This window comes from Lepidochelys kempii, chromosome 1, assembly GCF_965140265.1.
Source record: "Lepidochelys kempii isolate rLepKem1 chromosome 1, rLepKem1.hap2, whole genome shotgun sequence".
In the NCBI taxonomy this organism is placed as follows: Eukaryota; Metazoa; Chordata; order Testudines; family Cheloniidae; genus Lepidochelys; species Lepidochelys kempii.
Genome location: NC_133256.1, coordinates 238,127,507 through 238,139,362, shown reverse-complemented (window position 1 = coordinate 238,139,362; position 11,856 = coordinate 238,127,507). Strand labels below are relative to the sequence as shown.

At 41.6% G+C, this 11,856-nt stretch overlaps 1 protein-coding gene across 1 annotated transcript; it reads left to right on the top strand.

Annotated features, from left to right (window-relative positions):
• The first annotated feature begins 1,290 nt into the window (after window positions 1-1,290).
• On the top strand, window positions 1,291-7,842 carry LOC140906265 (perilipin-3-like). The gene is made up of 6 exons (XM_073329893.1): window positions 1,291-1,353; window positions 2,678-2,876; window positions 3,156-3,229; window positions 3,852-3,999; window positions 6,104-6,240; window positions 7,516-7,842. The coding sequence occupies exons 1-6, from the start codon at window positions 1,291-1,293 to the stop codon at window positions 7,840-7,842; spliced, it is 948 nt and encodes a 315-aa protein (XP_073185994.1).
• The last annotated feature ends 4,014 nt before the right edge of the window (window positions 7,843-11,856 follow it).

Here is an 11,856-nt window from a genome sequence, read left to right as displayed (position 1 = left end):
GTATTGTGAAGTTAAAATCCATGAAAAATTGTGAGGTGATCAGCATATCTGCATATCTAGATACATAGGGGCTACTGCAATACAAATAATCATAACAGGAGAACAAAATTTGAAAAGTGAGAGGAGTATTTTAACTTCTTCAAATAGTTTTGCATCCCACATGGACTGATTATTTAATTAATCTAGCTGAGTTAGAAGACTAGAGACCAACACAAGAGGCTGGCATTCTGTATCCAGTGTGAATCCCTAGCTGCCAATCACCTGGCTGTGGCATGAACAGTAGTATCGACTGGCTTCAAGTTGAAAAATTGCTTTGCATGATGATTGTTCACTTAATTAGAAGTTAGTTAGATGAATGGTCCTTGGCTAGTGGGGGTCATAATTTTTCATCCACTTAGGCCTTGGATGATGTGCACCAGGACATGCAAGGCTGCTGTGCTCTGTCTTGAATAGGAGCAGAGAGTACAGGAGGGTGTAAGTCTTAGACTCTGTGTGCATCTGCTACCTTCCTCTTGATTCTAGGGAGAAAAAAGGATGAGAAATAGTTCTGTGAGAGAAGAAACAGGCTTAAGAGAGACTCCCAGCATGCAAACGAAACATTATATACTCCCCTCTTTGAAAAAAGAAAAGGAGTACTTGTGGCACCTTAGAGACTAACCAATTTATTTGAGCATGAGCTTTCGTGAGTTACAGCTCACTTCATCGGATGCTCACGAAAGCTCATGCTCAAATAAATTGGTTAGTCTCTAAGGTGCCACAAGTACTCCTTTTCTTTTTGCGAATACAGACTAACACGGCTGTTACTCTGATCCCCTCTTTGAGTTACTCCTACTTAGGAAGAGGAGAAAGTCAGTGGCTATGCAGCAGTGCTTTCATTAAGGCAGGATCAGATTCCCTTGCATTCCCTGTCCTTCTCATCATCTTTTAGCTTGTGCTCACATGCACAGCATTCCCCCACATGCACTGGTCAGGATCAAGCACGTAATAGGTTTTTCACATTCCCTCAGAGCAACTTACACATAGAAAGAGAGTTTTACTATGTATGTGTATGACAGACAGACAGACAGAGAGAGAGAGAACACGGGGCATTGACTTTAATGGAGTTAGTCCAGATTGTCAGGGTTGAAATTGAGATCAGGATTTGGCCCCATATGTAGTTTAGGCTTTGATCAGTCTGTGAGATTCTCCATCCTTGTGTGTTATCTGAGGTTTCCATTAAACTTAACTTAACACTGTTAATTTAACACTGTTACGTCTCTCTGTTGGCTTTCAGTTATAACTGACTGCACCATGTCCTCTAAGATGACCAAACTAGACATTGCTTCCTCAGAGAACTGGGAACAGAAGAAGCAGGTGGGTACATGCTGTAGGAATATGGGGTTCAGCAGGCAGGATACTGGTTTGCACTATTAAGCACCAGCCAACAGGTAATTCAGGCCTACACAAAAGTGTCAAGAAATGTGCCTAGTGACTGTTGAAATGAGTCCAGAACTGAATGAATGTGAATACTAAATTCTCCATTCTGTGCCAAGAAAGATAGTGGACCAGGTCCTAAGCTAGTGTAAATTGGCTTGTCTATCTTTGGAGGTGTGCTGATTTATACCAGCTGAGGGTATCACATTAGGTTTATAAGTAGTATCAGGACTTGTTTTTTCCAGCCCTTCTCATCCACACTGGTGTCATATGCCAAGGCCAACACTGACACAGCAAAATTTGTATCTGACAATTGTTCAGCAAATTCAAAGGTGGTTTCTGGAAGTCCAGCTAATTCAAAGGTGGTTTCTGGAAGTCTATTCTAAATAGCCATTCCACTGTTCAGTGATTTCTTCTGTTATGTTTTTCCATGCACAACGACCAAAACAATGTTTGTTTTTAGTCTAGCTGACTTTGATTTTTGATTAAGGAAAACAACAAAGAACATGTATAAAGGGCCTGTACACCAGTTTTATGTTACTGGTGTGATGTAATATTGGCATAAAACTGCATCTGAACTGAAAAACAAAATAGCAGCTGTCTCACAAGAGCCCCCAAAGTGAGCAAGAAGGGGTGGATTTTGAAGGTGCAGTACATAGCAAACGAAATGACATCTCCTTTTAGTTACTAAATTAGTCACACTAGATTAGATGAGAAACAGTCTAGACTAAGACTAGAAACAGTCATAACTAAGTATTCCACCCCCTCCTTAAAGGGCAAGGGGTAAAAGAATCTTTTGATTTTGTTTCATCCTAATTTTCTATTTAAAGAGTTCAAAGACAGAACTAGTAGAAGTTGTACCTGGACTCAAATTGCTGTAAACTCTCCTCCTCTACCGCCAAAGCCCAATGTCTTCTCAATGTATGGACCTCCAGTACTTATTGCTCAGAAATGTGAAGTAGGACTAGATGTTTGATTTTATTAGACTTTTCAACTTACCTAGTTTAAATAGATGTATTAACGCAGACCATGGACTCTGATTTTCTTTGAGCAAACAGTAGGATTTCATTTCCTCTACAACTCCAGATCTACAACCACTGTACCTGGTGTAGCTCCATTGACTTCAATGAAGTGCTTCCATTTAAACTAGCTCTGCACTGGTCCTAATCCTTTGGAAAGCCAGATAGATCAATGGGAGTTTTGCGTTTGCTTCTCACCCTACCAGTGAATCTTTGCTGATGTGACTTTTTCTGTTTTGCCTCAGTGTAATGTCTTGAAGAAACCTAGTGGCCTACCCTTCGTAAGCAATGTCTGTCACTTGGTTTCCACTAAATATACTTCCATCAAAAAGAGACACCCGTACATCAAATTTATATGTACTGGGACAGAGAAAGGAGTGAAGACCATTAATGAAGTTGTGGTCAGCAGTGCACAGCCAGTTCTGAATACCCTGGAACCTCAATGTGAGTAAACTGAGACAGAGAAGCTTTTCTCAATGGGAAGGGAAAGTGTAACTCAAAATAAAAATTTAGTGGGAAATTCCTCATTCAGTCCTGACTGTCATACGTAGGTGGTGTGCAATTTCTCAGCAACTTCTGTGCCTAAAACCATCTGGAAAATTGGCCTCTGTCTCCACTTGTGATGTGGCTGATCTGAGAACTATGATATATAAACATAAGCCAGTCTGTTCCTGCTCACACTGAAAGAGAGTCAAGAAACTAATTCAATTTACCTCTCTATAGCTGCAACAGTAAACTGCAAGGGTCTAGAGTCAGTGGAGGAGAAGCTGCCGATACTTTGTCAAAACGCTGATCAGGTAATTATCTTTTATTCAACTAGAGACTCTTTAAAGGGGAAGGCTCTGATCCGATCTATTAGCAAGAGTGACTAGAGCAGTGGTGGCAGCTGAATGCCTTGCTGGAGAGGTGTGGATAGTTGTAGCCTATTTTGCAAGAATGTATTTGATCAAAAAATGGGTTATTGTGGATTTCACTAGACTATAACAGGCAGTCCATGCAGTTTCAATTCAAACACTGGAGGAAATATTGGGGCAGTGGACAAACACACATTTTCTGATGACCGCAAACTAGGAAAGGGCAGATAAAATTGGATGACACAAGCCCCATTTCATAGATGTTCCAGGACAACATTATGCTGAAGTGTCTACTGTATGGAAGATTAAAGCTCACAACAAGCAGAAGGTGATGTCCCTTCATCAATTGATATCTACCTTATTTTGAAATGAGATCTTAGGTCAAAGCATTAAAAAATGGACCTGCAGTTGTTCAGAAGTTTTGAAAATTTACCCCCACCTTATTATATATCTCATTATGAATTTAGCAGCCTAGCTTTGGGCACCCGACTCTGAAAACTTTGCCCAAGAGCTTTTTTTTTTTTTTTTAAAGTATAAATCCAACTTTCCTCTATTTTATTTTCAGGTTGTTTCAGATGCAAAGGACTTCATGAGGTTTTCCAAAGTGATGGGTGAAAATGATGCAGTGACCAAGACAATAATAGGAGTGGTCGGCCTGACCAAAGAGGCCATCCAGACCAATATGGAGACCCCCAAATCAGCAGTGATTAATGGTATGGATACAGTCATGGGATGAAAAGTATGTAGGACTGGCTGAAAAACAAGAATTCTGATTGACATCAAAACTGGAGGATTTGAAATGCGTTTTTGTTCCACAATGGAATGAAAATGAGACCTTTCAAACATTTTCATTAAAAAACACAAGTGACTCCCACCCCAAAATAGCCTGGTAATTACGGCACTAGTCTGGCATGTGGGAGACCCAGACTAGTGCCGTAGTTTCTGCCCTGCCTGATTTGGAGCAGGGAGCTGAACCTGGGGTCCCCACATCCCAATTAGTGCCCTAGCTACCAGGCTATTGGCTGTTTTGGGATGGGGTTCTGTCAATTCCATCCTGAGGCTGAGAAGCCTTCACGATGAAAGTTGCATCCAAATCACTACACTTCTGTGAATAGTTTTGGTTTTGATGAATCTGTATTTTCCAATATAAAAACATTCCGCTGAAAAATTCCTGATCAGCTGTAGTCATATGGGCAAGAACAAAATGTAAGCTGTGCTGGAGACAGCTGAAGAACGAGCACATCCCTGCCTCCCCATGGCTGGTGAAGTGGGTAAGAACTTGTCTGGGTCACACTTGGGATGGGAATTTCAAAAGAGCCTAAGGGAGTTCGGTTTTCAGCTTCTTCTGATTTCCAGTAAAAGCTGAGTACCTACATCTCATAGGTTCTTTTGAAAATTCCAGTCCTGGTGTCAATATTTTTGCCATAGCTCCAAAATAAAATGGGGGCATCCCAATGTGCTGCTCTTTTCATTATCTTGGACTTACCTTCTCTTTGGAGTTGGCTGATATAATAACAAGCCAGTAAATGGATAAAGGACCCCTTGCATTGATAAGACCGAATAATTAACAGGATTCCCACTTGAACTAGCTTTAAGCCATGAGCTACTCCTTCATTCTAGACCTTGCTTTCATCCATTCACCTCCCTGTAGTGTAAAAGGAAGACAAATATCAGACTGACAGAAGAGAGTGAGTTTAAAATATGTCCCCAGGCACCTTGTGAAGTGAGACTTGACCTCAGCTGCGATGACATGTGTTAAGCTGTTATGTAACATTTGTTCTGCTGATGATTGCTCAGTAAAATGCAGACATCTGGGACAGCAAGATCCCAAGCCATAAACCTATGACTGGTGCTGAGTGTGTTTACATCCTGGCGCAAATGCTGTCACTTGGGGGGTGTTAATGCTTCACGGATTGGGGAAATACAAGTGTGTGTTCAATGGTTATGTTCCTTACCAAAGGGTAAATGGTAGTAAATGGGGAGGAGATACTTTAAGAACCACTGACCTTTCTAGAAAAGCACTGGCTAATTTCAGAGGAAAAGTGGTTACACACACTGGATCTGGGTTTCATTCCCAGCTCTGCCGCAAATTCCTGTAGGGCCTCAGACTAGTCATTTCAGTTCTTTGTACTTCAGTTCCCCGTTTGTAAAATAGGGATAATCTTTTCTTCCACACATTGTCTGTTTAGATTATAAATTCTTAGGGGAAGAGACTGTCTTCTGCTACGTGTATGTACAGTGCCTAGCACAACAAGACCTGAGTCAGTTGGGGACTCCAGGTGCTGCCATAATACAAATAACAGCAATAGTAGTTTACCCAATTTCTCATTAAAACAATTCCATCACTCGATTGGTGGTGAATAGTGGTAATAGTAGTGCTGTTGCCAAAGGGCCAGATTTTTAAAGGTATTGAGGCACCTAAAGATGCAGACAGGGATCTAGTGAGATGTGCAAAATGCCAGGGTGCCTATCTCTATTGGTGGGAATTATGTGCTTAGGAATTTTTTGAAAATCCCACCAGGTACCTATTTATCCTTCTGGGTTCCTAAATACTTTTGAAAATCTGACCCTTAGTATCTAGGGTACATGTGCTGCAAAGGTTTTCTAAGAGCTCTGCTCTAGGAATTGGTGTGTGGAAGTTCTATAGCCTGTGTTATACAGGAGGTCAGACTAGATGACCACAGTGGGCCTTTCTGGCTTTATAATCTATGAATCTGTAAGTCAGGCTTTCAAATGAAGATTTGGGGAAGCTGTGGTCCATTCTGGCATCATCGCCTTTCATTTGTCAGTATAACCTTATTCTCTTGTCTCTTTCAGTTAAACCTACAGCTTTTGTAGAAGGGCATGGAATGGCTTCTGGTCAGCAGCAGCAAGATTATGACAGTTACCTACTGTGTCTGGGCTCCATGATGACCAAATTCCAGCAATGTGCTTACCAGCATTCCCAGAGCAAGGTGAGGAATGCTGGCCAAAGCATCTGGGAGGCTCTTCAAACTAGTTACCTGGTAGTAACAAAGTTCTTCTTTTCTCTTCATCCTTATCCCAGAGATGTTCTGGGCAGGACCACAATATAACTAATCTTCTTCTTTGGGTGGCCTCTGCATATTTCCACTCTTGAGATATACCCAGTGCTTCATTTGTAATGAAAACAGTGCTGGGGCTCAAGCAATTAAGTGCTGGGGATCAAGAATTTTTTTACTTTCATAACTGATACGGCAAGCCCAGAAGTGCTGCGGTTATGAACTGCCAAGCCTAAAGGTGCCGGGGCTCAGCTCTGGCAAGCCTGACACAAATTAAGCACTGAATGTACCTGTGTCACAGCCAGGATCAGTGGAACCTTCCAATGCCACTGGAACATTACCTTACACCCTCCTCTTGTGATTCCAAACGTTTGCAGGGTGTGCCATACGAGTGGTGTGAAGCACCAACTGTCATAGTTCTTTCCAGCCATGGTGGCAGATGGAACGAGAACCTCGCCTGGTCCATGGACCCAGTTTTGTCAGAATGTATCATTTCCAGTGCCTTCTTCATTAGGATTAGTGTTAGTTAGCTTCTTCAGTTAGACAGTTTTACTTATCTTTTTCAGGTTTGGCAGCTTCATTGCTGATCTTTGTCCTAATAAGTTTTTTTTCTTTAGCAATCCAGTCTTTATGAGAGTCAAAGATTGCAAGACTTTTTATTTCTCTCGGCCCCTTCCAGACAGTATATAGCAGTGATACTCAGACTGAGGCTCACAAGCCACAAGTGTCTCTTTAATGTGTCTCCTGTGGCTCTTTGTAGCATGGGATATTAAAACACTGTGATTTAATTATTAACCAGTCAGGATGCTTTTACTATGTTGTTAACCAATTAAGTTATCAATTTCCACTAAGTTATTAACTTATTTACTGTGTGTTTTATATATATATATATATGTAAATATAATATAGTACTATAGTAAATGAAACAATGAATTCACACTACTGGGTAATGTTGATCTTTAATATGGCTCCTGCACCACTGAGCGCTGAGTATCACTGGTATATAGCTTCAACAGAAGCTCCTCAGTGATCGGGGGAACCATACCAAACAGAGCTGGATTGGCACTGAAAACATCAAAGAGAGTGGGAACAATGGTTCTGTATTGGGGAACAGTTTTAGGATCAAACAATAGTTTAGTTGTAGATGTCTCCCATTTCAAGAGATATTTCTAAAATTGTACCTTCACAATATTAATTTGCTTCTTGCAGTTGCTGAAATATTGCATCATTGCCTTGATTCATACAATTACCCAACCCCTGAAGACCATCTACCTGATCCTACTGATCATTATTGAATACTTTCCCGTCAACTTTCAGGACAAGATGCTACAAGTTTCCCGTACCACAGAAGTGCTCCGTGCTTCATTCTCCACTCTTGATTCCTTCCAAGATCTGTCTAGACGAATCCTCTCCCAAATATGGGAGAAAGTGACCAAGAAAGAGGAACATATGAATAAGCTGCTGGAGTATGTGGTGTACAGTACACCTCTGTGTTGGTTTGTGGGACCCTTCAATGCTTTAAGAGGCAGAATATAAGCAGACTCCACAGAAACTGCAGAATATGGAAAGAAGGCGCGCGTGACAAGTGACACTATTTAGACTGCAGAAGTTTGGAAGCTGTTACAGGATACGACTTCCCTGTGGAGCTAATTTATTTGTAGAACTGTAAAGTTTGTCGAATGAAAGCTTTGATCTTTGTGAACCCAGCTCTGAGATTAGAGCTGAGCCTCAGAATAGCCTGGAAGTAAATAAATAAAGGTTCTTTCAAAGTCCCTTTGTTGCTGAAATCTGCCTCCCAAAATTCACAGAATCATTTAAATACCGGCTGCGGGAGGGGAAAGGGAACTATAGCAAGTCTGCCCTTGAGCAAGACTTTTGTTTGGTTACACATGTGGTGAACAGAAGCAATTTAAAATAGGGAGGTTAATCAAAGATTAGGAATTTTAAAAGATCACAAACAGAATGTGCCATTGCATAGTCCTTTACATAAGACCATAAGAGCGACCCTACTGCATCAGACCAAAGGTCCATCCAGCCCAGTGTCCTGTCTGCTGACAGCGGCCAATGACAGGTGCCCCAGAGGGAATGAACAGGTAATCATCAAGTGATCCATCCCCTGTCGCCCATTCCCAGCTTCTGGCAACCAGGCTAGGGACACCATCCCTGCCTATCCTGGCTAATAGCCAGTGATGGACCTATCCTCCACGAACTTATCTTGTTCTTTTTTTAACCCTGTTGTAGTTTAAATTCTGTTAGAGTTCCAGTTGTCCCCTCTTGTAAGTAGAAAGCTCTTTAAAGGCAACATTGTGATTTGCCCTACATAGCCAGGCAGGACAGGAGGAATGGCTGAGTAGGAATCACTGTTCTGTAGCTAATGTGATATCAGGCTCTGTGGGGCTGCTAATGCCCTCCAAAACGCAGGTCGGAAGAGAGTGGGCAGACCAGGCAGAAGAATATATAGATCTTCACTATATGTCCTGGGACACTTGCACAATACAGGCCTGCTTCTCCACTGCTTTGCACCTTGTGTAGTCATTTACCCCTGTGCACAGTGGGTGTGAAATGCTGCCACATGGGAATGGTAGTGTAACCCAGGCTAACACAGTGTGGGGGTTTGTACCCCACTCCACCCCAGTAGCCAGGCCATCTAAAGAGGTGTATGAGTTTGCTAAGGAGCCTGGATTCTTTAGTACAGGTAACAGAAGCTCAATTTGATACAAGATGAAAAATCCTCACTAGAGCTGGGTAAAATATTTTTAATCATAAATTTGCCAAAAAATGCATTTTTCAGAACACAGGAATTATTTGAAAATTCAAGTAAAAAATGGGGGAAAGAAATTGAAAAAGTCAAACCAGTTTGTTTTGTTCATTTCAAAATGAAATGTTTTGACTTTTCATTTCAAATAGTTTCGTTTTGACCATTTGGGAATGAAACACTTTATTTTTTTTCATTTTGAAATGGTGTTTCTTTTCAAAATTTAGCTAGATTTAAAAAAAGGGAGGGGGGTACAAAGCACCCAAAACCTACATGAAATTAAAAACTGAAAAATAATCTTTTAGGGTCACATGAATGGTTTTGTTTGGCTTGAAACACATTTGTTCATTTATTCCATTTCAATGAGGAGAAACTGAAAAATAAAATCAGTTTTGGTTTGAACCGACTGTTTTTAATTTTGTTTTTTGTTCAGCCCCTTAAATGAAAAATTCATTATTTGCTCAGTCCTAGTCCGCCCGCAAATATTTTAATGTTGCATGACAATGTCAAGTGGGAAAGGTGGCAGCTAAAGGGAAGCATCTCAGAATCTCTGTCTAGTTGCCCATTTGGGGTAAATGTTCATAAAGGAAGGGGATAGCACTAACATAAAAAGACTACAAGGGTGGAAGTTAAGGTGGATTCAGCACTGGGTAGGGTATCAAAATTAAACTAAAGAATCTGAGTTGCTTCTGGTTTATCCGTAACTCTTTTGCTGTCCCAACTAACTGCACCAGGACCTCACACCTTCTCCAAAATATCACAAGTAATGCCATGAAGTAGTTTGTGTCACAAGGCTGTACTGTACAGTGGGCGAGAGGGAATCCAATGGGAAATTGTATTTTCATGCAATCATGCTCATTTTACAAATGTTTACAATTTCCTTGATATTTATCTGTATTGAAGGCATATACGCTGTCAATGGAGTGGAGAGGCCTTTTGCTTAAGCATTACAAAATGCAGTCTGAAAGAACATTTGAAAAATGCAGCTTCGTATGTTTAGAATGAACAGTAAAATTGTTTCAAATTCAGTTACTTGGAAAACTTTGTGTCTTGCAAGTTATATGATAAAGCGGCCTCATTCTCATCCCAAAACAGTCAGGATGCATTGGAGGTCCCGTCCAGACTTACATTTCTTTGCTTCTTGCATTATCAGGAGTGGCTGGTGTTCAGGTGATAATGGAGCTAAGCTCTATCAATATAATGTGACAACAGATTATGGGAAAAACCTTGAAAACATGAAAAGAGCAAAACCAGACGCACAGGCATTTGCCTGCCCCTGCAGAGAGCCTGACACAGGAGCTCAGAGAGGTGTGAACTGCCCCATTCATCAAAGAGGGGTAACTCCCATGCCAAGTGATGGTGGTATACATGTCTAGATTTTTAACCATTTCACTGCTGATCAAAGTAAGCAAGAAAGGAGAGGGAGGATTGCATATGTGCATAATCTACTGGGACTGGCATCTCATTTTCATGGTGAGAGTGGATGTCATTAGGGAACTTCACACTTCCATGGCCAAAATCTGACCATTGGGGCTAAAAGACCAGATGACACCAATCCCACAGAGCCCAGCTTGGCATTTACCTGTTGAAGTCCTGGGAAGGTGGGTGGGCACACACCAGGAACAGCAAGGGCCGGGTGGAGGATAAAGAGTTACTTCTCTTGGGGTGGATGCTGCTTCTCCCCCTGCAGGAGGCTGGGTGCAGACATGGGCAGACATCACTGTCTCAGTTCTATTCAGTGGATATTCTCAAGCTTTTCTTTGCAGCCATGTGAGGTAGAAACATTTATTTGTAAACGGCAGCTGAGATTGACATAATCACATGACTGGGATCCAGGCATGTGGCTATTGTGCCTCCGTCTTAATCTGGTCATACCCACTGGTGTAGCTGAAGCTTACCGAGAGGGACCCGAGCCCAAAGGGGAACCCAGCAGAGCATGTGTGCTCATGTTTTGTACATCTGCACAATCTGCTATAAGTAGCATCTCACATAGGCAGAGCTTGGATTGTGGCCAGGGCTTGGGACAGTACCACCATTTTTTTTTCCAATTCAAACCCTGAGGGAGAACAATGAAGGGGTCACAGACGGATAAACACTCCTTTCTCCCGCCCTTCCCTGTAACAGAATGTGGTATACTTTTCTCTTTTCTTTTTTTTTTTTTTTGGAAAGGGGGCTGAAGGAGGAGAGGGGCAAGTTCTTCCAGTTACCCTACCTAATGCTTGTTCCCCAACAACATGCTTCACTATCTATCTAAGGTATTTACATAGCCCTGATTGCCAGAGTATCTGAGCACCTCACAAAACCGCTATGAAGTATGGAGCCACATTATCCCCGCTGCACAGAGGGGGAACTGAGGCACTGAGAGGCTAAGTGACTTCCACAAGGTCACGCAGGAAGTCTGTGGTAGAGCATAAAATTGAACCCAGCCCAAATCCTAGGCTAGTATCCTAACCACTGGAGAAAACTACCAGTCTTCAGTATGCTACTCTTCGTTACAGTGTGCCAGTTTTTACTTTGAAACTATGGCCAACATGCAGGAGAAGCAGGCACATTACTATCTGCAACCTTTCCCTCAGAGATGGTCTATATTTGTCTGATATTTTTATTTGGGGGGGGGGTTAGATTTTTCAAAACAAAATGAAAAGTTCTGTTTCAATTTTTTACCCTTTTCTCTACTTCTTTTTAAAAACTTTTCTCTCCCCTTTCCCATTGGAAAGGGCCATGAAAGTCTATGGCTTTTTAAGTCACAGAGGTGTTTTTGAAAATGTTATCCATCCTAACTAGCAACTGTTTCT

What these genes read in the sequence shown, in the direction of transcription:
- LOC140906265 (XM_073329893.1), top strand. Translation starts at nt 1,291, where the DNA reads ATGTCCTCTAAGATGACCAAACTAGACATTGCTTCCTCAGAGAACTGG. An exon ending in TTTGTCAAAACGCTGATCAG is followed by an intron (nt 3,230 to 3,851) that starts GTAATTATCTTT and finishes TTTTATTTTCAG; the next exon opens with GTTGTTTCAGATGCAAAGGA. An exon ending in CAAATCAGCAGTGATTAATG is followed by an intron (nt 4,000 to 6,103) that starts GTATGGATACAG and finishes TGTCTCTTTCAG; the next exon opens with TTAAACCTACAGCTTTTGTA.